This window comes from Xenopus laevis, chromosome 2S (genome assembly GCF_017654675.1).
Source record: "Xenopus laevis strain J_2021 chromosome 2S, Xenopus_laevis_v10.1, whole genome shotgun sequence".
NCBI classification, from domain to species: domain Eukaryota; kingdom Metazoa; phylum Chordata; class Amphibia; order Anura; family Pipidae; genus Xenopus; species Xenopus laevis.
Genome location: NC_054374.1, coordinates 77,923,955 through 77,951,339, shown reverse-complemented (window position 1 = coordinate 77,951,339; position 27,385 = coordinate 77,923,955). Strand labels below are relative to the sequence as shown.

Here is a 27,385-nt window from a genome sequence, read left to right as displayed (position 1 = left end):
GAAATGGGGTAATCATTCTTACTTATAATAGGATATACAGTAGTTAGGATATACAGTAGTTAGCATGCACACACATCAGCACATTGACACCCACACATCCATGACACACATATCCACATACAGTTCAGCTTCCTGACACAAATAAAAGAAAGCACCTGCAATATGTCCTGCCCTGTATAAAACTGAGTAGACTTACATTATTTATGCAGATTCACTGGTATACATTTATAGGCTTTTTTAAATATGAATTTGTTTTGTATTTATATTAACATCTTCAGCTGTAAAATTATGAAAAAATGCAAAGTTTGTCATTGGAAACGTTATATAGAAATATTGTGTTGCTTGGAATCTTCATTCTGTCACAGCTGCATTCACTAATGGTCCTAGAGCTGGAACAATCTCTGACGCTTTAAATAAAGTCAAAATGCTTGTGCTTGAAGGGTGGGCCTATGGTCTATAAGTTTCCTGACCAACACTTTAATGAAGGTAGATGTTAAGTGCTAAGTTTGCTTACACCTAGTGAAAGATATGGATAAGAAATGTTTTCAGCACAAGGGTAATAGAACACAGGGCTGGTCGCTCCAGCATTTTGTAGCTCTACAGGCCAAACCTCTCAAAATTGCCATAGGAACTAAAAACAACAAATTCATAAGATTATAGATTTATTACCACCAAGACTTTGCTTTTATATATAAGGCCTTTACTGGAAAATTCTGGGGTATTGTAAAGCAGTTAAGCACTAATATCCTAAACACACCGGCAGTATTCAATGCTAGGGTGCGCCACTAACACCATAATATTAGCAATATTGTGTATTATTTGAATCATGTGATCTGCAGTGGGTGAATATGGCATGCAAGTATGATGTCAACCCCATCAAGTTACTACGGATGTGAGTGCTGCTTCAAAATGATCAGCCTGCTTTGTGGTTGTACCACGGGCGTGAAAGGATGAAGGGGCAGGAAGTAAGGTGACAATTAGTAAGAAATTAAAATACAGACTGTAAGCGGCAGGCAAGCAAAGAAGTACAGGGGCTAAATACAAAAGGAGACCAAAAATAAGTTGTTACTTATGAGATGTGGAATTGAGAAATAAAGAGAGTGGAACAAAGGGCATCCATTGAATGGAATTGTGAAAGGGAGAAGGAAACAGAGAAGAAAAGGAAGAGTAACAGAAAAAGAAACAAGGGTAGTCAACTAAAGAAAACAAATGAAGCAGAGGTATAGGACATGAAATGAAGAGATGAAGATTACAACCTAATTTGAGAGATTTCTTCACAACTCACAGGTAACCCATTGCTTTTATCCAAACATCAGAACACTGTATTCTGCTGGCTTGACTACAAATAATCATCTTGTGTGATTTTATATCATAATTTGTTGCCCTTTATTTCTACCAATTTAAAGCATCGCTTAGTCTCCGACAACGTGCTGCCTTTATACTGTATAAGTGCCCCATTTGTTGTATAAGATGGTGGCTGCTTTTGCCTGCGCTTCCTGTATCCTCATAAAATGGCTGAACCAAAGGAAAGACAAGCACTTTAAAAAATATAATATACTCTGCAAATTAACTTTTTTTGTAGGCTGAGAAAACTGCAAGGGAAACAGTGCACTTCCATTATATTAATTAATATATTATTTAAGTCATGATAAATAAGTGTACAGGTATGGGATCTGTTATCTGGAAACCCATTATCCAGAATGCTCCAAATTACACCGTCTCCCATAGAATACCATTTTATTCAAATAATCCAAATGTTTAAAAAGGAATACCTTTTTCTCTGTAATAATAAAACAATACCTTGTACTTGATCCAAGGTATAATATAATTAATCATTATTGGAAGCAAACCCAGCCTATTGGGTTTATTTTACATGATTTTCTAGAAGACTTAAGGTATGAAGATCGAAATTACTGAAAGATCTGTTATCCAGAAAACCCTAGGTCAAGAATATTCTGGATAACAGATCCCATGCCTGTACCATATACCATAATACGATGAACTAGAGTAGCATATGATGGTGGTTCAGCAAGCAGAAATCCTCTTACCTGCCATATAATATTTAAAATAATAAAGAAATTGGGTTATATTATCTTTAAAATCAATAACAACAAAAAGGATTTTGAACTTGAAAAAAATATTTTCTCACTCCAAATGACCATATGATTCGTAGGCAGAAATCACAGAAGTCTCCTCCAACATGTGAAGGCTATGCATGCTGTAATATTCTTGTATTTCCAGCAGATCTGTTAGGAATCAGTGATATGTCAACTGATTATAACTCAGACAAAAAAGCTGTATTTTTGATAGAAGTGTATTGTTTCTTGTAGAACAAATCTGTGCTAATATGGTAGTAATTAGTCTCTGTGGTTAATGAAATGAGGTGTGATGTGTGCACTTCCATGTCTCTAGCACATTCCTATTGAACAGCTATCTGAAGTCTTGCGGTGTAACTGACAAAATCATTGAAGCCAGTGTTGGAATTAAATTTTATCATGTTTAAAAATTATTTTAAGTAGGTATGACTTGGTATTATTTACTATAGTAAAGCAGACCCAGAGGCTGGTGGAGGATTAAAGGTGCGTCAGCTGGGATTTGAGGGATTCCCTATTTCAGTGGATGGAAGATGGTATATCCTATTGCTTATTCACTGGTTTCAGGGGCATAACTACAGAGGAAGCAGACCCTGTGGCTGCAAGGGGGCCCAGGAGGCATAGGGGTCCCATGAGGCCCTACATAATGAACAATTTTTAACATATATTGCTAAAAAGATCAACCTCTGGTTATGTTGGTGGCCCTAAAATTAATTTGCTGTGGGACCCAGTAACATCTAGTTACACCACTGGTTCCCTTATTTTTATATAGCTTTGTTAAAATATACTGTATGTGGGCCTTGCAGGAAGTATAGTCACTTTTTTACAATGAAGAGTTAATGGAGCAAATGAGATGATTTAAAACATTTAAACTGAGATAGGAGGGACAGATTAAATAATCCCCCAGTCTATAAACAAACTCTGAGATTACCTAAAATGATATTGGTACTTAAATCAATTGAGGGTTTCCTTAAATAATGTTAGAATGAAAGCAGCACTAGAATAAATACCGTATTATTGCTTTCTGAAATATGGGCTCAATATTACTAAAGGCCACATTTTCATCTCAGAATAAGTGAAATAATGAAACTGTTCAAAAGATCCTAACAAGTATGAAATTAGGTGATTTTCAGCAATAAGAAAAGTACCAGGATATTTGTCAATAAATGGGCAGCCAGAATGTGTCTTTGTGTACATCCTGTAATACCACTATGGATTAATAGAACAGTAACACCAAAAAAATTAAGTCTTTTAAAGAAATAAAAATATAATGTATTATTGTGCTGCACTGGTAAAACTGGTTTGTTTGCTTCTGAAACTCTACAACGGTTTACATAAACAAGCTGTTGTGTAGCCATGGAGGCAGCTATTCAGAGCTGGAAACAAGAAAAGGCACAGGATATGCAGCGGATAACAGAGAAGCTCTGCAGTTTACATTGTGATACCTCAGAATTTATCTGTTATTTATTGTGAATCCTTTGCTTGAATGGCTGCGCCCATGGCTACACAGCAGGGATTCTTACTATGTATCCTATGTTTGATCTTTTTTTTCAAAGAATTAAACATTGTTATTGCAATTAATAAAATAGTCCCTTCACATTTGTGAACAGTCAATGATCTCTATACTTCTTAATGCGATTGTCATAGGGGGTTATTTACTAAAGTCTGATTTTTCTGGGCTGACTTTTAAAGGGGAATACATAATTTTTTTCTAAAGAAAAAAAAACTCTTTGTGATTTATTAAACCCCGATGGTGTTAAAAGTCCAAATAAAAAAGTACTCCATCCTAAATCTGCCAAAGTCATGTAAAAGTCAATAGCAGATGTCCTGTTTACAATTAGAAGATATCCTGATCTTGGCTTTTGTACAATAATTAGAAGATTTTGTGGTTTTCGGGCAATAATCCTGAAAAGTCTGAGCTTTCAGGCTTCAAATCCAAAAAAACGTACGATTTAGATTTTTTTAAAGAATTTATTGAGTTTTTTCCCGCACTCGATTTTTTTCGTGAACATTTATTGATAAATACGGCAAAAAAAAGTGGTTTTAACAAAATAGTGAGAATTTTTTTGACTTTTATAAATAACGCCCATAGTGTCAAAATGTTCAAACCCGGAATAACAAATAAGTCCCCCTTGGAAAATGCTACATTGTGATATTTACTTGGCATGTTTTATTCTGAACAATCAATATGCAAACTCCTCTCAGGTAAGGGGGTTTCAAAAACATTTCTTTGATGAAGTGTTACCATGGTAATAACAGAACAGAACAAAATATATAGCTTGTTTAAAGGAACAGTAACACCAAAAAATTTAAGTGTTCTAAAGTAATGAAAATATCATGTACTGGTGCCCTGCACTGGTAAAACTGATGTGTTTGCTTCAGAAACACTACTTTAGTTCATATAAAAAAGCTGCTGTAGAGCAATGGCGGAAATTTAAAAATGGCTATATGGCACAGGTTAACTAATGGATAACAGATAACACCATTAGACAGACAGAGCTTATTTGCTATCTGCTGTGTAACCTGAGCCTTTTCTCCTTTGAATGGCTGCCCCCATTGCTACACAGCATCTTGTTTATATAAACAATAGTAGTTTTTCTTAAGCAAACACACCAGTTTTATTAGTGCAGGGCAACACTGCATTATATTTTCATTTCTTTAAAACACTTTTATTTTTTGATGTTACTGTTCCTTTAACTAATACCAAGTTAAATGAAGCAAGGTATTTGAACCATTGGCTAGATGGATTGGAGTGTCCACATAGAAACCAACTTTAAATATATATGCAAAAAATGGCACTTAGTCTCCAACCATAAGCCAATGCGTACTCCAAAATTATGAATAAAATAAAAGGCAATATTTATTCACCACCATACCATATTGTTCAAATGAAAAACAACTTAAAAACAATCAGTGCTGCATGTGGGAGGAGGGATCCCCTTCCCAATAGAGGATAGATTAGCTTACAAAGTATTGTATGTATCATAAACACATTAGTAATGCACAATAGAGTACAAAACAGCATATATTATATTAAGCAAATTGTTCCAAGGCCTTGTAGTGCTAAAAGTCACAATTGGTGTGAAATTCAAATGTTTTCCAAAATGGTTGTTCACACAGTCAGTGAATTGATAGCAATATTGGATATGTGTAACATGGTAAGTCCCGTAATGTTAGAAATTTGGGCAAGTCTCAATTCCCTCAGAATGCGAGCCCAGTGCTCAGGTTTGGTGAATGCTCTTGGCAATATGGTCTGTATGTTGTAAAAAGGACGCTCATTTGAATTGGGTTTCCGTGAACCAAGCGTAAAGTCAAATGACAAAATTAGCAACTCAGCAGTCACAGTAGTACGAATACCAGTTCGACCATTTAGGCCAAAAATATAGATGCTGTATCACGGAATAACCCAGAACTTTGGCTATATCCTGCCCAAGTAAAATACAAGATTTTTACAGACCGTATGTTCAGTTGCATCACCGCCGAGTCCTCTTATATCTATAGGAGCAACCCGATGTCCATGCCGCGTTGGTTCACCCTTTGGCATGAAATAAGTAACTCAGAGAGGGGGCCCCAACTCCCAGAGGCAACGCATTGGCTCATGGTTGGAGACTAAGTCCCATTTTTTGCATTTATATTTATATAGCTTGTTTCTTTTGTTCTGTGGCTTTAGTCTTGCAGTCATTTGACACTTCTTATACAGGGATGATTTGTGCCATGATCATATGACGATATGCCCACCAATGGCAGGGCGATATCGGCCCTAGGGCTGAACGATCGTATTATAACGAAGGAAATGTGCATTGATGGGACGAGGACCTTATCAACTAGCCAATGTGGTCCTTGATCACATAGAGAAATCAAACCTCCCTGATCTATATCTGGCCAATTTTTAAAAAAATTTCAGAAATCGATCGGGGAGATCTGTCTGAAGCCCCCATACACAGGCAGATAAGCTGCTGAATTGGTCTAAATGACGAAAAAAACGATATCAGAAGCTTTAATCTTCCCCTGTATGACCACCTTAAAGTTGGCCATACAGATTTATGGACCGTCTGTGAACACAGAATTATCGACCAGACAATTTTCATACCATGGCAACCGGTCATTTTGTCAATTGAATAGTTTAGAAAATGTTTGCCGGGTAACGATAATATCATTGCATGTATTGCCTGACGATATCCCTGGGCGATACTACTACTATTTCCGAGACATAATTTTCCTACAAATGCTTTCTGTCAATTAATGGCCACATCAATTGTTTGATTTGTTATTTACCTTACTTTAATCCTACAATTTAAATCAGAATTGTTATTTTTAGATCTAAATGGTTAGATTTAGATAGTTTTAGCGCTGTCTCAATACCCAATTAAGAAGAATTAAGCACAATACATTAATACTACATTGCAGCAATTTTATTTCTTTGCCTTCACATTTCAATAAAATAAAGCCTTCTAATCACGGAGTAAAAACTACAAATTATGTTTTCCCCTCATTGCTGAAAAATGCTATATCATAGAGAAACTCCTTCAAGATCTATAAAATTTTAGAAAAGTTTTTAAATGATAATAGCAACATTTATAGCTTACAAGATGAAATGTAAGATAACCTAACAATGTTTGCACTATTTCTTTAGTTAATTTAACTTGTGGTCTTCATTTCCTTTTGTGCCTAGCCAAGTTAAATATAATCTCCTACCCAAGAAGTCAAACTTGCAATACATTTAATTTTCTTACTCTTTAGCTCATGTTGCAACTTTCCATCTTTTGTACATTAGGAATCCAGGAAAAACTTTATTTATTTTGGTTTTCTTCTAGTCATTTTTAGGTCATACTTTTGTAACAATTATGTTATAATGTTACATGAACTATTTTTGCCATATAGCAGCAGGGTAATTTTAGACTTTTTGACACATTTTGAGAGTGTAGGATGGAATTATTTTTTTCCAATTAATAAGGAAGCTATGGAGCCTGGACATCTATCTGCAGAGAAGGAGGTCATTTCATGTTAAACACATCAGCATCTTCATTCATATCCCAAATATTCACTTTGCTGCAAATTCTTTAGATTTATGGGTCTGTTTTTAACAAGAAATGTTTATTTTTATTTTTATTTTTGCTTCCAATGTTCCTCCCTAATATAACATGTTTTCAGTGGTGTGTTTCAATAATTTTACCTAAGATTCTGTATTTTTAAATGGGTGATATATGATCAAACTATAGCACTGGTTTAGTATAGAGCATAATAATTCCATCAGCAAGTTATGATGCAGCATATCCACAATTCCTTCAAACTGGGCATGCTCTTAAGCTAATGTCATAATTTGGCATCTTCTCCCTTGAGAAAAATACGCAGATAGAAGATATTCCAATACAGCTCAAGCATCTAAATACCACAATGTACAGGGGCAATTCTGGCCCCTCTGCCGCCTGAGGCAGAAGCAGTTGCTGCTGCCCCCCTCCCCCTGAAATTCGCTCTAAAAGTACCAGGAGCAGCATTTTTGCTGCCCCTGGTACCTAGTGGGGCGCTGCTGCCCGAGGCAACAGCCTCAACTCGCCTCATTGGCGAAGCACCCCTGACAATGTAGACAGGTTGAATTTGAATTTGGGTCCAAAACTGTACAGATAAACATTTCTGGAGCGAAATCCACCCCATCTAAGCAGCAACAGGCAGATGGCATTAATGTCACTTACTGCAAAGATGGAAGGAATCGGGTAGTGCTGTTTTCTCCATGTTTTACTCTACCAAGTGCTAGATTTGCACAACTTTGAGATGGGGGGGGTATCCATCTTGAAGGTTAATTAGTGTGGCATTTTATATATATCCATTGTATGCCCTATGTATTCATGGATATATATATGTGAATTGCTGAAACAGCAATGGTCTCATATTTCAAGGGTGGGTCTTAAAAAATATTTGACCTCAAATAGAGACCAAAAACAAAGATTGACAGCATCCACAATCCACTGACAACATTGGTAAAGGCTATCCCAGTGCAATGAATGAAATAAGTTAATCAATAATTAGCTTTTGCTAATCTAATGCAGCTAATCTAATGAAAACAAAAATCTAATTAATATACAGTTAGGTCCATAAATAATTGGACAGACAACTTGTTTTTCTAATTTTGGTTCTGTACATTACCACAATAAATGTTAAATAAATAAACTCAGATGCAGTTGAACTGCAGACTTTCAGCTTTAATTCAGTGGGTTGAACAAAAAGATTGCATAAAAATGCCCTAAAGCCCTTTTTTTTTTAAACAATCACTTAATTTCAGGGGCTCAAAAGTAATTGGACCAGGGGTTCAAAAGTAATTGGACAATTGACTCAAAGGCTATTTCATGGGCAGGTGTGGGCAATTCCTTTTTTATGTCTATCAATGAAGCAGATTAAAGCCCTGGTTGATTTAAGTGGGGGGGATGCTTGTATGTGGAAGATTTTGCTGTGAACAGACAACATGCGGTCAAAGAAGCTCTCCATGCAGGTGAAACAAGCCATCCTTAAGCTGCAAAAACAGAAAAAACCCATCCGAGAAATTGCTACAGTTTGGTACATTCTGAGAAAGAAAGAAAGCACTGGTGAACTCAGCAACGCAAAAAGACCTGGACGTCCACGGAAGACAACAGTGGTGGATGATTGCAGAATCATTTCCATGGTGAAGAAAAACCCCTACACAACAGCCAAACAAGTGAACAACACTCTCCAGGAGGTAGGTGAATCGATATTCAAGTCTACCATAAAGAGAAGACTGCATGAAAGTAAATACAGAGGTGCACTGCAAGGTGCAAATCACTCATAAGCATCAAGAATACAAAGGCTAGATTGGACTTTGCTAAAAAAAAAAACATCTAAAAAAGCCAGCACAGTTCTGGAAAAACATTCTTTGGACAGATGAAACCAAGATCAACCTCTACCAGAATGATGGCAAGAAAAAAGTATGGAGAAGGCGTGGAACAGCTCATGATCCAACACATACCACATCATCTGTAAAACATGATGGAGGCAGTGTGATGGCTTGGGCGTGCATGGCTGCCAGTGGCACTGGGACACTAGTGTTTATTGATGATGTGACACAGGACAGAAGCAGCCAAATAAATTCTGAGGCGTTCAGAGACACTGTCTGCTCAAATCCAGTTAAATGCAGTGAAATTGATTGGGAGGCTTTTCATAAAACAGATGGACAATGACCCAAAATCTACAGCGAAAGCAACCCAGGAGTTTATTAAAGCAAAGAAGTGGAATATTTTTGAATAGCCAAGTCAGTCACCTGATCTGAACCCAATTGAGAATGTGATTCACTTGTTGAAGACTAAACTTCGGACAGAAAGGCCACAAACAAACAGCAATGAAAGCCGTTGCAGTAAAGGCCTGGCAGAGCATTAAAAAGGAGGAAACCCAAAATCTGCTGATGTCCATGAGTTCAAGACGTTAGACTGTCATTGCCAGAAAAGGGTTTTCAACCAAGTATTAGAAATGAACATTTAATTTCCAGTTTTTTAATTTGTCCAATTACCTTTGAGCACCTGAAATAAAGTGATTGTGTTAAAATAAAGGCTTTAGTTCCTCGCATTTTTATGCAATCTTTTTGTTCAACCCACTGAATTAAAGCTGAAAGTCTACAGTTCAACTGCATCTGAGTTGTTTCATTTAAAATTCATTGTGGTAATGTACAGAACACGCCATGCCTGCCTTCTTCTCTCAGCAGGTCCCATACCTGTATGGAAATAATAACTGAAAAAAGCTAGATGGGCCCTGACCACACTGGGCTCCTAGGCTATAGCTAGAGAAGCCTGTGCAAGAATCCATCCCTGATGATACAGGAGTCACAATTATATAGGAACAGGGTCTGGAAAATGCAAGAGAGCTGGAGAGAACAGCATGTGACCCTCCAAATTCCTGTCTGGTATGTCTAGTCTAGAGATTGTTTCCATTCTTGGTAGAGGCTCTCCGCAATGTCCCATTTCCATACCAGTCCCGATTTTTGACAGCTCAACCCTCAGTTCTGGATTGTTATTGAAATGTACCGACTTTCTCTTTGATTTCCTGCACTGAACAGCCAGAAAAAGATACAAAGTTTCTAAAACTTAGGTTTTGGCAGAGAGCCCAGAATGGCAGGTGCACTTAGATACAGTTGTAACAATTTAAGAAAAGCAAAGAAACAATTGTGTCTACTTAAGATAAACAAGTCTTTTGGGCCTTGCAGCTTAAATGGCAATTCACCTTCATTAGCAGAACTGTAATAACACATAAAACCTGAACCCTAATACTCCCAGAAATGTGTTTAAACTTTCCATAACCTGCCAAATTTTGGAAAAAGGATGTGGTATTTAGGGGGTGTGGCCTTAAAATGGTCATGGTTCAAAAATGTTCACCGTGCTAAGCATGTTATTTTTAGTGGATTTAAGAGGTTTTTTGATTTTACTAACAAATGCATACTTTGCCATGGTTCTATCTAAGGTCCTATCCATAGTGTTAGATTAATGCTGAAATGTTTAACCCCAAATTTTGCATTTCAAAGTACAAGTGACTCCCATACTTATACTGTATCTTTTGAGTTCTTCAAGAATAAGTTGCTTTAACAAATTTCCCTGATTTTATAATATCCCGGACTTTACACTTTTCTCCTGTTCTCCTAAGAACATAAAATGGGGGTTCTACTGTATGAAAAGATTAGTAATGAAATCTGAAGTCCTAGGTAAGAGATTGGCAATGAGCAACTTGCAGTTGTACATACACAAACTAAGATTTAATCTTTATGGCTAACTCTTTATGGTGTAACTAGAGGCATAGCTTGAGGCTAAAGGGATACTGTCATGGAAAAACATGTTTTTTACAAAATGTATCAGTTAATAGTGCTACTACAGCAGAATCCTGCATTGAAATCCGTTTTTCAAAACAAGAAATTGATTTTTTTATATCTAATTTTAAAATTTGCTATGGGGCTAGTCATTTTGACATTTCCCAGCTGCCCTCAGGTCATGTGACTTGTGCTCTGATAAACTTCAGTCACACTTTACTGCTGCACTGCAAGTTGGAGTGATGTCATTACCCCTCCCTCCTACAAGCTGCTGTAATGTAAATTAGAGCCTTGTCTGCTGAGCCTGTCAATTGAACAATAGGCAGGTATCAAGATAAGCTCCCACTGACACCACTTCAGAAGGACTGAAATAAGATAGTCCTGTGATCACTGCCCCCACTTACGTTTCAAAAATAAATATATGCATATATACACACACACACACAATTCATTTTGGGCACTGGAAAAAATATTTTATATAGATAGTTTATTATATTTGTTTACACAAAAATGAATGGCAGAAACACAGGAGTACACTCTCAGGACTGATTACAGGGAATAGAAAAAAATGATAAAATAAGGAGGACACTTGAAAACCAGGAAAACTTAGGAGGAAGTCTAGGAAGGGTTAAAATAGCTCAGGAGAAAGGAGGCAGTAAGTAGTTAATGAAAAAAGAAGTATTGCAGGCAGGAAAGGAGCAAGGTCTGTGTGAGGTGGATAGCAGAGGGAACTTACAGCTCCTTTACCTCATCTAGTAACCAGTAAAACAAACTAGGAAGGCAGCAAGGAGAGAAAGTTCCCCCCTCCAAAGGAATGCAGAGAACAAACTTACAGAACGGCAGGAGGTTTGATAGTGTCTGTGGGAGGAGGGGCTGCTAGTGCAGCTGTAGAGAAGGCAGAACGTAGGAAAGTGAAAGTAATTGCTTCCCTGCAAACCATGTGACCGCTCTCCTCCAAACATCACACGCATGGGCAGAGAGGGGAGGGGGAGTGTACAGCTAGATTCTCATGTCGTAGTGCGACCTGGCTTTTCATTACAGAGTGGCTGCCTCCAAGCACACAGGTAATGCTGTGCCTGCTGTTAGAGCAGCACAGGATGAATGTGTAATGAGCAGAAATGGAAGCCCCCATGACAAAATACAAACTAAAATAACTAATGCATGGATTTGTGGATTAACATTTTATTTGCCAGACTGTGTTTATGGATGTGTGTTTTTTATAAAAATGCAAAAAAAAAAAAAAGTTTAAAATGACGACAGATTCCCTTAATGAGGAGACTAGAAGTCTTAACTATGCTCATGCCATCTATGTGTTAGCTCATGCTGTAAATGATGTGACTGCAGGAAAAAAAACACAATTCCAAATGATAATTCATATTTTTTTTACGTTTGCAACTTGATTGCCCTTATAAAGTGGGGGGGCGAAGAATTCAACTGCACTTTTTTGATAATTATTTTTTTCAATGCACTTTTCTAAAAAAGCCATGAAATAAATTATTTTGCAGCAGTATCCCTAAATTCTGAATTTTAATATGTTCCCCTATGTATTATTTAGTTGATATTTATGCAAGAGATTTTTGAATGTAGAATTGTCTAAAATAATATGGATTTCTTACCCAAAAATGTTATGCCTACAAATGTAAGATAATTTTTTATTTTTGCAATGCTTAAGATTCAATTAGCTATTTAATAAGATTGCAGAGGAGTAACTACTGGGGCTTTGGACACTCGCTCCAATGCAAAGGCGTACAGAAAACTGCGTCCAGAGGAGGGCGTCCCTTTCCCGAGGAGGGTAGGGGGGGTCCCTGCCGCACGGCCTGCACTCGGGCTCGACGTTCATTAGTCACATTACTGTAAGATTGTAAGCTCTAAGGAGCAGGGTCCTCATTATCGCTTGTATCTTAAAACTCTTCTAGAATCTTACTTAGATGTCACTTGATATGACTAATTTATAGTGAGAACAAATTAAGATCCGCTCTCAGTGTTTTTACTGGAACCTATAAAAAGAGAGCTAAGTAAAAGAAAACATTCCCCTGACATGGCAATGCTACATAGCAGGACTGTGCAGTGTAGCCCTTACTTATTTTGAAACTTTGCGCGATATAGTGGAAAGATTACTTAAGAGAAAGCTAGATATAAGTAACTGGTTTTGTATGTGCTTATAATAGTATTGTGCTTCCTAATGTAGTTACATTGTCTCTATAATATTTCTGTCACTGAAGAATTTTAATTCAATACTGTAGATGCTTCTACCCAGCCAAAATGTAGACCTTCTTTACATTGATTAGGCACTTGTGCAAACAGTTATACTTTGTTATCCAGAATGCCGTGTTTTTACTGGAATTCCAAAGTAAGTACAGGTTCAAAGTTTAGCACCAGATACTAGGAGAAAAAAATATCCACAGGTTAGTGAACAAGTGACTTAACACCTCATAAACGTTATGATACCACAAAGACACACGTATCCTGCTCTAATCTCAGTCCTACTATTCTGGCTACAATCATACAATGCCTCACTGCCCTAGCGTCTTGGATGGCTGATCACCACCTGAAATTTAAAATGTCCAACTGCTCAAAATGACAAACTGCTCATATTTCCACCTAAACCTTACCCCTCCCCAATATTTTACATTACAGTCAACAGCATCCCCCTACACCCATTCCCCAAATGTAGTTTTTTTCTTCTCGCTTTAGACTTCTTCCTCACTTTTTCAGTCCACTTTGGATCCCTGACAAGGACATGCCACTTCAAAAATCCATCACTTCCTCTATCCCTCTACAGGTATGGGATCCATTATCCAGAAAGCTCTGAATTACGGAATCAATGTCTCCCATAAAGTAACGTAACTATGGGGAGACCATGTAGCCTGGCCCACCGACCCCCCTCCGGAAGCGTGCGAACTACCACTGCTCCCATAGACTCTACTTTATCCAAATACTCCAAATTTTAAAAAATGGTTCATTTTTCTCTGTGATAATAAATCAATACTAAAAAGGATTTTCTAGTAGACTTTAGGTATGAAGATCCAAATTACGGAAAGATCCATTATGCAGAAGACCCCAGGTCCCGAGCATTCTGAATAATAGGTCCAGAGTATTCTAGTTAACAGATCCCATACATGTCCCAACAAAACATTGATCTGCACACTTATGCTCTCCAGGTCAGACAACTGCAACACATTATTTGTTGGTCTTCCAAAAGTTACCTGCATCTAAATCACAGTCTACCACTTCACTTCTAAAGTTTCTCTCCTGTAAATTGGCAAATTAAGTATAACATTCGTATCCTGTCCTTCAGAGCCCTGTATTTGTTTGGTCTACTCTATATAGTATATCTTCTTTCATCACTCCATACACTTCCTCCCTGAACCTGTACTCTCAGGCCCGGATTTGCGGCAAGGCCGCATAGGCCCGGGCCTAGGGCGGCAAAGAAATAGGGGTGGCATGCCGCCCAGCCGCCGTTCAACTGCACCAGCTGCGCCGGCGTTTTTTCGCCGGCGTGCTGGGAAGGCGGGCGCTAGGACCGCGCGGCCGCCTGGTCGGACCGCGCGGCCTAGGGGAGCCCAAAAGTGAAATCCGGCGCTGTGTACTCTGGTTTGGATTATACAGTTCACCACAAGAGTCATGCACTGAATTCACTGGGAAAGCAGCATGGCTCTTCACTTCAAAACAGCCATCCCTATAGTACATCCCTTTTGCACAGTGTACAAAAAAAAAAACTTTGCACACTGCATTTTTTGTAAATGACCCCTAATGATATGGATATATATATAGAGGGGGATAGAAGACACATATAGAAAGTGACAGAAATGGAAAACAACTCAAGAGAAGAAACGAGAATGGGGGTTATGAGAATAATATGAGAGCAAGAATGATGGGAATAAAAGATTAGGGTGAACAACTTTTACATTGCTAGTCTGCACAGTAAATGAAAAGAAAGGGTTGAAGAGAGAAATCAACTCAGGAAGGATTTTGAATAGAGATAATGAGAGACATTTTGGGCAAATGGGAAAAAGACAAAAACTAATGGGGAATGGAAAAGAAAAATAGCAAAGATAGATATTAGAGCAGAAGGGCATGAGAGAACAAACAAGTGAGGTAAAGAAGATATTGCAGTGGAGAAGATGAATTGAGGGGAAAAATATGATTGTACACATCTTGAAAATTATAACACAAATGATGGTGTATTATACAATGCTTCCTTTTCTTTAAAGGGGTTGTTTACCTTTAAATGAACTTTAATATGACGTAGAAAGTGATATTCTGAGATAAATTGCAATTGGTTTTCATTTTTTATCATTTGTGGGTTTTGAGTCATTTAGCTTGTTATTCAGCAGCCAGTTTGCAGTTTCAGCTATTTGGCTGCTAGGGCCAAATTACACGAATTGATTTGCATAAGAGACTGAAACATGAATAGGAGAGGTCCTGAATATAAAAGAGTAATAAAAGTAGCAATAACGATAATGGGCAGATTTCACCCATGTTCTATTTATTCCTATGGGATTTTTAGGATCACGTGTATTGGAATCCCATATTTACAATCCCATATTTAATGGTGTTTGATTTGATAAATATGCTTTTAAAAATCCCTTAGGAATAAATAGAACATGGGTGAGTTTTTCTGTGGTGAGTTCTAATCTCACATTTTGATAAATTTGCCCCCAAATATGCAGCTTTTACGGAGCATTTGTTTTTCAGTTGGGGTTAGTGACCCCCATTTGAAAGATGTTTTAGAAGAAGAAGAAGGCAAATAATTCAAAAACAATAAAAAAGAAAAAGTGAAGGCCAACTGAAAAGTTGTATAGCTACAGCTTTAATAAAGAACATAATACAGATACTCAGTGGCCCATTAACCATTTTTAGTTGTCACAGAAAAAAGCACATGAAAAACAGCATAGAAAACAGCAATAGAAAGCTACATATGTTTTTATATTTTCCCATCTGCAGGAACCATGGGATGTGGATGCAGCTCTGAGTATGAAGATGACTGGTTGGAAAATTTTGATGTGTGTGAACAGTGCCATCTTCCTCGGAAGAAGACTGAGGTCAGTACTATGCATGCCAATAAGCTTATCATGAGAATGCCAGGGTCCTGGTGATTACCATTCAAGTCAAGAGAGGGGCAGTTTAAAATATTTTGCCACCCACCTCCTGAGCTTAAAACCGAGCATCGAAATGCATGAATTTGCCCCATGTGACGATAACCTGATTTGCACAGCTTCAACATGCACATTAATACAGATCTCAACTGGGCCAACTGTGAGATTTTACAGCTTCCCAATATTATATAACTGAAAGAGACAATCTATCTAAGAAAATGAGTAGTTATAAACTTCAGACCTTCTAATAAATTATACATTTATTATACACAGTGCTGTCCTCTGGCTGTTAAACCTGTGTGGGCCCCAGAGCACCACATGGCCGTGAGGCACCAGGATGACCATCCTCTTTCTGCATCTTCTCTTATAAATATTATTATTATTATTATTAAAATGGATTTAGAAAGCACCAATATATTACAGCACTGTATTCACAGTAAACTAAAGATTGCTATATACCATCATGCTATTTTGTGCTTCTTGGGATTATATGAACAGAAGTTCAATGCAAAGTAAAAAAAAACTTTTCCTTTGTACAATAGTAATAAATTGTAATACTACTATACAGTGCCAGAATGCTATACTGAGAGACTGCACTATGAGTCCAAATAAAAAACAGTGAGTGCCATTCAGTGACCCATTTATATACTCAGCTATATGATGCAGGGCAGCCATCAGGGGGGGACAGGGGGGAGAGTTGTAGGGGGCCCGAGGGTAAGGGGGGCCCCACAACGCCACACTTACTTGATTAGCCGGGCCCCCCATCTTTCTGAGAGCTGCTGACTTCGGAAAGGCATGGACGTTTAAGGGGCCCCGGCCACCAATTTTCTAATACTGGGGGGGACTGGCCACAAATTTTGGCCACCAATTTTTTTTTTCTCATGTGCCTTGGCCACAAATGTTTTTAATGGGGGGCCCTGACCAACAATATCTTTTTATTTTTTATTAACATGTGGAAACCCTAGCCACCAATATTTTTTTTGTTTTTGTACTGTGTGGTGGGGGCGGACCTGTGGCACGAGGAGGGCGGACCTGTAGGTGGGGCTTGCGGTGGGCACAGCCCAGGGGGCCCAGGAAATTTTGTCGTATGGGGCCCTGCGATTTCTGATGGCGGCCCTGATATGTTGTACAAGGTTGGGCTAATTTACCAACTGTGGATGGAAAGCGTTACATCACAAATAGTACTCGGACACACAGGCTAAAGAATGCTGGGGTACTCACCAACCTGCCTGTATAGGCTTTACATCCAAGGCATCCTGTGCCTAATAACACTATGGGGCAGATTTACATAGGGCCGAATATCGAGGGTTGATTAACCCTCGATATTCGACTGCGGAATGTAAATCCTTTGACTTCGAATTTCGAAGTCGAAGGATTTAGCGCAAATAGTTCGATCGAACGATTAAATCCTTCGAATCGTTTGATCCGAAGGATTATAATACATCGATCAAAGATTTTTCTTCAACCTAAAAAACACAAGAAAACCTATGGGGACCTTTCCCTTAGGCTAACATTGCACTTCGGTAGGTTTTAGGTGGCGAAGTAGGGGGTTGAACTTTTTTTTAAAGAGATAGTGCTTCGACTATCGAATGGTCGAACGATTTTTAGTTCGAATCGTTCGATTCGAAGTCGTAGTCGAAGGTCGAAGTAGCCCAAAAAAACTTTCGAAATTCAAAGTTTTTTTTTTCTATTCTTTCACTCAAACTAAGTAAATGGGCCCCTATATATCTGGAGCCAGATTTTAATAGGCTAACAGGTGCACACAAACCATAATACCCATGTGTACAAAGCAAGGTGTTTGAAGGATTGGTTTGCTGAGAGCAAAATTGACCGAAACACACAAACACACAAACAAAACATATATTTGTACACATGTACAAACAGGATTTGTAAATCATAAAAATGGGACGTTTAATTTGCCAAGGTGTCAGGCTTTACCTGTGACCATTCTTAAGATGCCTCTACATGGGGTTGAGGGGCTCTTTGAGAGGCTGTATTGCCCAATGGGCATGAACAAGATTTGATGTTACTTTCAGTGTTCTTAGCAACTGTTTTTCTTAAATTTGCCCGCCGAAAGGACTGCACCCTTCAAACTATGATTTTTCTAAAAGTTCCTGACTTTTTGAGCTTTTGGGAAGAATATCTTATGGGTGGTTACCTGAAAATTGTTGTACTTAACAACAATTGTCTCTTCTGCCAGAGTCTGCTACAAATATTCTCTGTGAAATACCAAGACATCAGTCTTTGGTCTAATTTCAGGGCAAGTTCAGTGTGGTGTTTATACAAATGGCATGCGGGTGTCACTGTGCACAGGACTTGTACTGTGCATACACAGGACTTTCTGTACAGCTTGAAAGTAAAAGCTTACTGTTGTGCAATGGCTGTCTGACTCTGCTAATAAATCACTGTTATACTCTACTCATCCTCGGCTACCCAAAGCAGATTGGCAACAGGATGGCTCTTCTACCTCTGCAGCAGCCTGCACCTTTTCTTCCAAATTCTGGTGAGCCTACCATACCGTTTACTGCTTGGATCCGTATGTTTGAAAATTACATTATTGCTGCTGACCAAGGGGAGATTTCTGCTGCTAGAAAGCCTCCGCTGCCTTCCCGCCGGCTAAAATGTAAATCGCCGGCAGGACGGCACTCGGCGCAAAGAAGAGGAGATTTGTCGTCGGGCGACTAATCTTCCTGAATCTGCCTGTGTGCCCTGACCCTTAGATATTCCCTTCAGTAAAAAAAACACACCCCCAGGCCTGGTAGCATACTGTTATTCAGCAATAGGACCATCTTGTCAGAACCCTGTTGCTGCTAGATGTCCTTGTCCTTAGGGGGGGATTGCACATTAGTCCCTGCTGTCTGGCTCTATTTTTTATGTAATTGCACATTCGGGGAGTTAGGCAGACAGAGATAGCAACTGGGGTGGGGACACTCATCAGCGGTTTAGAATTTTAGAATATTGCTTTTCTTAGCATGACAACCATGACTTCAGAGTGAATTATTAGGCAAAAAGTTGAAGGTGAACCGTCCCTTCAAAACTTTTTTATGGTGGACTAATCATTCCAGGATCTGATAATGTGGGCACAAGGAACATGACCCTATAGTATATCTTGTCTTTTAATAGTCTACCTGCACTTTTGACCATGAATTTGAGTTTTTATATATGGTTTAGGTAGGGGCACTTTGTGTATGATTCAGATTCAGATTCTGAACCGCATCCAATTTTCTGGTTTTAATGGATGCAGTTTTTTTTTTATATTTTCCAAATTTTAATATTCAAATTAGCTTTCAGATTTGGTACTAAGCTTTTTATGGATTCCATATTCATCTGAATACAAATATGTTTAATTCAGAGCATCCATAATCTTAGAACAATTTAGACTTGTAACTTTTGTTTCTTTCAGCTTATCTCATGCTTTGATGTACAGGACCCTTTGGTTTCATATATAGGCCAAAATCCACCCAGTTCTCCACTGCATGGTAAGTGTGAAAGGTTTTACCCTTCTTCGTGTATTTACAAATAAGGTACAAGGGTATTGACTTATATATTCAGTACATCAAAGTCTTTCTAAACAGCCACTAAAATAAAGGAATTAAGCACTAATTGTTTGTCAAACTATCCAAAGTGTCAAGAGTATACAAAATTAGAATGGAATAAGTTTTGGGACACTGTGCACAAGGGGGTTTATAACTGAGAAAATGACTACACTATTTTATCATTATTGTGTTTTTTCTATACCACAGCCTGTGGCACTAAAGTGTTCTCTTTGTCTGTATTAATCTGGAATACTGTTTGGGAGTCTATCAGGGCATAGGCACACAGAGCTGTCAACTCTGATGCTCTCAGCCCACATATTTTTGAAAGCTGGGAGAACTGGATCAGCTCCATGTCCCTGCTCCATTGAATTGAATTAGATCTACCTATGGCTGCACAAGCAGCGGAGAAGAGGACACCCCAAAAATGCCTACTTTCGCATGACCTTCGATTCTGCTCCACTGTAGGTGTGTGCATGCAGGCAGATCTAATTCAATCCAATGGTGCGGATCCACTACTTTAAAGCTGCAAAAATACACAGACTGAGAGCATCAGAGCCTACAGCTCAGTGTGCCCATGCCCTTAACTGGGCATAAATATATACACTTAGGGGCACATTTACTAAGCTCGAGTGAAGGATTCGAATGAAAAAAACGTTGAACTTCGAAGTATTATTTTGGGCACTTCGACCATCGAATAGGCTACTACGACCTGTGACTTAGATTCAAACGATTCAAACTAAAAATCGTTAGACTATTCGATAGTCGAAGTACTGTCTCTTTAAAAAAAACTTTGACTACATACTTTGGCAGTTTAAACCTATTGAGGTACAATGTTAGCCTATGGGGACCTTCCCCATCACTTTTCTAAGCTTTTTTTGATCGAAGAATAATCCTTCGATCTATCGCTTAAAATCGTTCGAAACGTTCAGGATTTAAATTCGAGGGTTTATTAACCCTCGATATTCGACCCTTAGTAAATGTGCCCCTTTCTATATGCCTTAGTAGGCAGATATCAGGATTCAAGGACAGGACGAGTCAATATCTGAAATACATGAAAGATATAGAGCAAAAATAGCACACCCAGCAGACGTCCTTTCCTTCACCCCTCCCACACACACTTACCGAGAGCACTCAGACATGGCAATGGCGTGGTCTTTACACTAAAAGAGCTATATGTCCCAATTAAAACAATGATGGAAATTTAACTTGGAAAATTACCAAGGACAGCCTGAGGCAAGGAAAGGTCTTGATTCTCGATAACAGCATGATCAGGATGAAGAACAATGATGCAATCCGTGTGGCTGTTGTTATGTAACCAGTTTGTGCCAATCACACCACAACCTCACACTAACCTTTTAAAGAAAAGTATGATCTCCATTCTGTCACTTTGTCTTTCCCGTGCTTTGGGCCACATAGGCTGGCCCTGGTACCTATTTTTGGTTTGCTTATTTGAAGACATGTAAATAATCAGTTGGTTTCCCTGCAGATAACCAGGTGGTGGCCCTGTATAATTATGAGCCTATGCATGCTGAAGATCTTGGATTTGAGGCTGGAGAAAAGATGCACATTCTGGAGCAGTAAGTACAGCTTAACTGTATTTAGAATGACAAAATATCACTCATGGCCATTTTTTTTACCAATTCTTTCTTGATTGTGCAGAACATAGACATTTTACCTCCTATTGCCTATTTCCTTTTAACAACATACACTTTTCCTAAAATAGTAAAAACTATTAACCTATTCTCTCTAAATGGGTTTGATAACTAGGGACTGGATAAAAGTAGATTCAGGCTGATCGGATTTAGCTGCTGAACCCTTCAGCCTGTGTTGCCACAGCCTAAGTGCTAAGAGGCACAAGAGGAAGGAAGTTTCTATATAGTAGAGCTTGCAATTAAAGTTGGTTGTAGATACCCAAGAAATAAATTATTAAATGCAAAGGGCATTTCTACATGCAAAAAACAATGCTACCATAATTCACTATTTAAGTCAAAATACCTGAACACTTTTCCAAACTGCATATATTTTACTATGGAATAGATTGCATTACAAGGCCTTTACCCCTATTTTACCTAATCACCATGTCTTAAATGTTAATATTCCTTATTATATTAATATAAATTTTTTGGTTACATTTGATCCAGGATCTCCTTATTCCAACTTCAATATAAACAAGAAGTGTCTGTCGCAAATGGCATAACACATATTCATTCCTCTGCAGGAAAGGAGAATGGTGGAAGGCGACGTCTCTCCGAACAGGACAAGTTGGATTCATACCATATAACTTTGTGGCATCTGTAAATGGCATTGAATCTGAACTGTAAGTATCAAGGCACAAATACAAGTGCTTCATTCAAATATTATTGCTTGGTAAAGCAAAGCAGGAATTCTCCAGTTTTTAATAACATGTTGGTCACTACGATTGGAGTTAAGGAAGCAAAATGGCAGTCCATACTTGTTCTTTACATCATGCATGCTTACATCAATTTTAAAGGTAAACACATGCATTGTGCTTTCATGAAGGTGGTTTTTTAAAGACCTGGGTAGAAAAGATGCAGAACGTCAGCTTCTGGCTCCTGGAAATCAACAGGGATCCTTCCTAGTGAGAGAGAGTGAGACTAACAAAGGTAAAAAGTAGAAACAGAAAAGAAAATGCAATAAACCAACAGACTCTCTCATTCTTTTTTCTCACTCACACATAACCATAATTTCTTCTCATCTTGCACACAAAACTTTATGAAAAAAATTCTAAAGTGAAAATGTAGATGCAAATAGGATAGTATAATGTGCAGGTATTTCTGTCTTTCAATCATATCCAAACTAAGCTCTTCTCTTCCCCATTCCTGTCTTTTCAGGCTCCTATTCTCTTTCTGTGAGAGATCTGGATCAAAATCAGGGCGAGGTGGTAAAACATTACAAGATTCGAAATATGGACAGTGGTGGATTTTACATATCTCCCAAAAAAACGTTCCAAACGCTACAAGAACTGGTGCAGAATTATAGACGTAAGAAATCCAGACAAAGAAGAATGAAAAGGGGTTTAATTATTCTGGTGTAAGATGGCTGGACATGAAAGAGGAATACAGGAATAGAAAATACCATTCATTCATTAAAAAATGATATACTGAGAGGTTTCCCTTTGGGTCCAGTTACACCACAAAACTGGGTTTTTCTGTTTTTCACATGTTGTTGCCATGAGGTAAAATTTCATATGAGCACATGTTAAGTATGAAGAGATGTTGCATAAACCAGTGTGTTCATAAGTGTCACTGGATAAAGGGTTGCCCTTCTTCAAGTCATTGCTGTAAAGCCAAAATTACCTACCCTAGAGTCATATCTTACATAAAGAAAACCAAATATGAAGAGTTATAGATTCTATCCATGATTTTCCCATAAAGCAGGGCCACCATAAATCTGTTTTCTGATGTGTTGAAATTCTGAAATACCACTTTCTAGTAATACCAGACAAATGTGTTGTTGGATCCTTTCTAGGTTCCTCAGATGGGCTCTGCACCCTTTTAAAAGAGCCATGCCAGACTCAAGTTCCTCAAAAACCATGGTGGGCAGATGAATGGGAAATACCCCGCAACAAACTGCAATTGGTCAAGAAGCTTGGGGCTGGGCAGTTTGGTGAGGTGTGGATGGGTGAGTAGTTTGTTACAGGAAGATAATGATAGATTGGATCACTGCATGCTGTGTAAGAACATGGACATGAACATGGTCTTATTTTTGACAAACAATTTAAATTGTTGAAGTCCTTTTCTATAACATCTTGGTTTTTTATTATTATTCATTATTCTCCCTTTTCCTGATGCAGGCTTCTATAATGGACACACAAAAGTTGCAATAAAGAGCCTGAAAACTGGATCAATGTCACCAGAAGCCTTCTTGGCTGAGGCCAATTTAATGAAACAGTTACAGCACCCACGATTGGTTCGTTTAAATGCTGTTGTAACTCAGGAGCCCATATATATTGTGACAGAGTACATGGAGAAAGGTAAGTGTGCGTGTGACCACATATGTGTAGACAGATAAAAGTAGACATAGGGGTATATTTATCAAAGGGTGAAGTTATAGCTCACCACAGTGAAATTCCGCCACTCTCCATTCATTTCGATGGGATTTTTAAAAGAGTATTTATCAATGGGTGAAAGTGAAACTTCACCCTTTGATAAATATGCCTTTCAAAATGCCTTAGAAATAAATGAAGTATGGCAGAATTTCACTCTAGCGGACTGTGGTGATCTCTACCTTCACTCTTTGATAAACAATCCCCATAGAAAGAGAAGGTAAAAATAGGCTTAATACCTGCCAGACAAGCCTGCTCTAAAACATGCACCAACAGTTAGCAGAGAAGCAAAATCAGACACAGCAAAGAGACAATGCAAGAACACAGAAAAGAAAGGAAAAAGTTGTATATCTGTAGTTTATACAAACTTCCACAACTGTAAAACAATAAACAAAGGTAATAAAAGAGAAATGACATCAACAATGTAGCAAAAACAGAGCAAAATGTATTCAGCAAATGTTCATTGGTGTAATTTCTTAAATTTACTATGTCTGTTAATCCTTTAGGCTGCCTTGTGGATTACTTAAAAACCCCAGAAGGTCTCAAATTAACCATCTATAAACTGATAGATATGTCAGCTCAGGTAAGTACACAGGGCAGCGCTCAAGGTCACCATCAGAATTAACAGGGCCCAATACTACTAAGCTATCAGTGGCCCCCTACACTCACCCCATGCTGCTTGGTTGTTAGTTTAATTCTCACCTGCCCCCCCCCCCCCCCCCCCGGGAAATTGGCTTTGTGAACTAGGCAGAAAAAAATAATAAAAATAATAACATTTAAATAGAACAAGCACAACATCGGGCAGCCTTAATCTTTTTTGTAACTACTAGTACTATTTTACTGCATCATTTTCTCTTATCATAATTCCCAGGTTGCAGAAGGAATGGCTTTTCTAGAACGCAAAAATTATATCCACCGAGATCTGCGAGCTGCAAATATTCTTGTGTCTGAGTCTCTGTGCTGCAAGATAGCTGATTTTGGACTGGCTCGAGTAATAGTGGACAATGAGTACACAGCTAGAGAAGGTACAATAGGGATATAAATATACACCCTCTTCATCTCTACTAAAGTTTTACATACAATACAGTTATATAAAGAAAAAAAAATTAAATCAATAATAGCATTAAAGTAGATACCACTAAGTCGTAACCAAAATGAAAAAACTCTACAAGGAAGCGGATACCCTTGCCTGAAAATGAGAATTACCCCAACGTTTTGTTGTGTAACATTTATCAAGGTTAATCCAGCAACCCCCCCCCCCCCTTCCCCAGGCGTGAGCTAATTAAAAGAATTGTTCAGGGTAAAAATAAAAACTGGGTAAATAGATATGTGCAAAATAAAAAAATGTTTCTAATATAGTTAGACAAATAAAGGCTGGACTGACTGGATGTGTAACAGGACTCCCTGCTTTGCAGCTCACTTAGTTTCCACTGATTGGTTACCAGTCAGTAACCAATCAGTGACTTGAGGGGGGCCACATGGGCCATAAATGTTTTCTTTTGAATCTGAGCTGAAAAGGATCAATTGCAAACTCACTGAACAGTAATGTCCCATGTGGCCCCCCTTCAAGTTGCTGACTTACTGAGTTAGAGAGCTAAAAAGCAAGAAGTTGGGTTTTGGCTATTAGATTAGACATTCGGCCACTCCAGCCTTTATACATTACATTTTTGGCTAAACAACTATATTAGAATGTTTTTTATTTTGCACAGCCTATCTATTTACCCAATTTTTATTTGTACACTGAACTGTTCCTTTAAAGAAGAAGAAGACAATGAGTGACGAGGAGGGGGATTTGAAGGCTATAGAGGAAGTAGACACTGCGGTCTGTGCCCCCCGCGACTGTGAGGCCTGCTTCCTCTATACTTACACCACTGGCAGTTACCCACTTTTTACTTGACATACCCCCAGGAATGTGAAGAGGAAGAGAATAATTATACTTTCATGTTGATAATGTATTTTAAACCAATTATGGGTTTGCAAATTTAAGGCCCCAAAGACTACAAGTGAGATTTCAAAGAAGAATCTTTCTTCACAGGAGCGAAATTCCCTATTAAATGGACAGCCCCTGAAGCGATAAATTACGGGACTTTTACAATCAAATCAGACGTGTGGTCATTTGGTGTACTGCTGACTGAAATTGTCACTTATGGAAGAATTCCGTACCCAGGTGAGTAAAGTAGAAAGCCACAAATTTTGATGGTAGGGTACAAATTTGGAAGAGCAATTTACTTTTGTATAATATAGGAAGTAAATTTGGGTGTAAAAGTATTTAAAGAGAGAGAAAACATAGAGAGCGTTTGTGCCTTTAATTCTTCCATAAGTAAAATTTCTTGATACTTTCCCCCCATTATTGCTATTAAGCCATATAGGAAGGACGTAGGTGAATTGAAGTTTTTACAGGGGATTTCAAACAACAAAAAAAGTACACTTTAATTCAATGTGATCACTTACGGGTATGGGACCGTTATCCAGAATCCTCAGGACCTGGGGTTTTCCAGATAACAGATCTTTCTGTAATTTTGACCTCCATACATTCCGGGGGTTATTTATTAAAGTTAAAAATAACAAAAGTTTTCATGGTGGGGAAAAAATGTTTTTCGTGATTTATTAAACCCCGATTGTGTTAAAAGTCTGAATGAAAAATTATTCCAAATCAGACCTGCCAAGTTCATGTAGAAGTCAGTGACAGATGTCCCAAAATTATCCTGATTTGCAATTTTTTTCCTGCACTAGAAATTTTATTGATAAATAGGGGGGCAAACCTTCCCGTAATTCGATGCTTTTTAGATAACAGGTTTTTGGATAACAGATCCCAGACCTGTATAACATTTGCAGTTATAAATACAGTATTTAGGAAATGTAGGTGTTACAAAACTGACCCAGCTACTTAGTTTGATGTTACAATGGTACTCAAAATTATTTCTGGTGAAATTAAGGTGATGAAAGTAACTGGATGAACAGCTCGTTCATGAAGGTTTGAGGTCCATTTGTGCATACGCTTTATTAACAGTGAGATGAACCCTAGTGATTATGGTGTCGTTTTACTGAGGATGCCCCACAAAGCATTTCAAATATGAGGCTGAAGAGAATAAGATTAGAAAGACAATATAAATAAATACAAACCAAAGACCAATTGCATCTTGTCTCAGAATGTCAATGTCTACATTATACCCTAAGTTAATTTTAAAGTAATCAAACATTTAATGGAGTATATTTAAGACACAGTGTTATCATTGTTTTGTGAGAAATGCAAAATGTATTGCTTTTTTTAAGTCAAAATTAGTATGACCCATTCATTTTTCTTTCTTGTGCCAGGCATGACTAATCCAGAGGTCATAGAAAATCTGGAAAGAGGGTATCGTATGCCTCAGCCAGACAACTGTCCTATGGAATTGTATGAGCTGATGCTTCTCTGTTGGAAGGAAGAGCCTGAGGAAAGACCCACATTTGAATTTCTTCGATCCTTGCTTGAAGATTTCTTCACAGCTACAGAGGGCCCATATCAGTCTCAGCCATAGGAAGGTTATTCTGAAAATGCATGTCTGAAAACAAATGGATACCACCTTTAAGGGTCATATAAACCCCAGCTCTTATTAGCCCTCAGTAGGAAGCAACCAAAGAAGTAGTTCTGAGCTGGTACTGTTTGATAAGATGGAACCTTAATCCAAATTTGGATTTGGTACTGAAAGGACCAGTAACATCAATTTTTTTAAAAAAAAAAAAAAATCATTAGTGTACTAATTAAAAAAACACCAAGACAAATTAAACTTTAAAATCTCGGAGTCTTTATTAAG

General features: G+C 38.1%; 1 protein-coding gene across 1 annotated transcript; it reads left to right on the top strand.

Annotated features, from left to right (window-relative positions):
- Positions 1–960: 960 nt before the first annotated feature.
- On the top strand, positions 961–27,345 carry lck.S (LCK proto-oncogene, Src family tyrosine kinase S homeolog). The gene is made up of 13 exons (XM_018248585.2): positions 961–1,287; positions 15,838–15,935; positions 19,393–19,468; positions 21,012–21,102; positions 21,744–21,842; positions 22,046–22,149; positions 22,378–22,527; positions 23,015–23,167; positions 23,340–23,519; positions 24,098–24,174; positions 24,463–24,616; positions 25,627–25,758; positions 26,907–27,345. The coding sequence occupies exons 2-13, from the start codon at positions 15,843–15,845 to the stop codon at positions 27,107–27,109; spliced, it is 1,512 nt and encodes a 503-aa protein (XP_018104074.1). The 5' UTR covers positions 961–1,287; positions 15,838–15,842; the 3' UTR covers positions 27,110–27,345.
- Positions 27,346–27,385: the final 40 nt, after the last annotated feature.

Coding starts and splice junctions, on each gene's coding strand:
- lck.S (XM_018248585.2), top strand. CDS start 15,843: ATGGGATGTGGATGCAGCTCTGAGTATGAAGATGACTGGTTGGAAAAT. Junction 22,528..23,014: donor ACTGGTGCAGAATTATAGAC/GTAAGAAATCCA, acceptor GATCCTTTCTAG/GTTCCTCAGATGGGCTCTGC. Junction 23,520..24,097: donor GACAGAGTACATGGAGAAAG/GTAAGTGTGCGT, acceptor TTAATCCTTTAG/GCTGCCTTGTGGATTACTTA.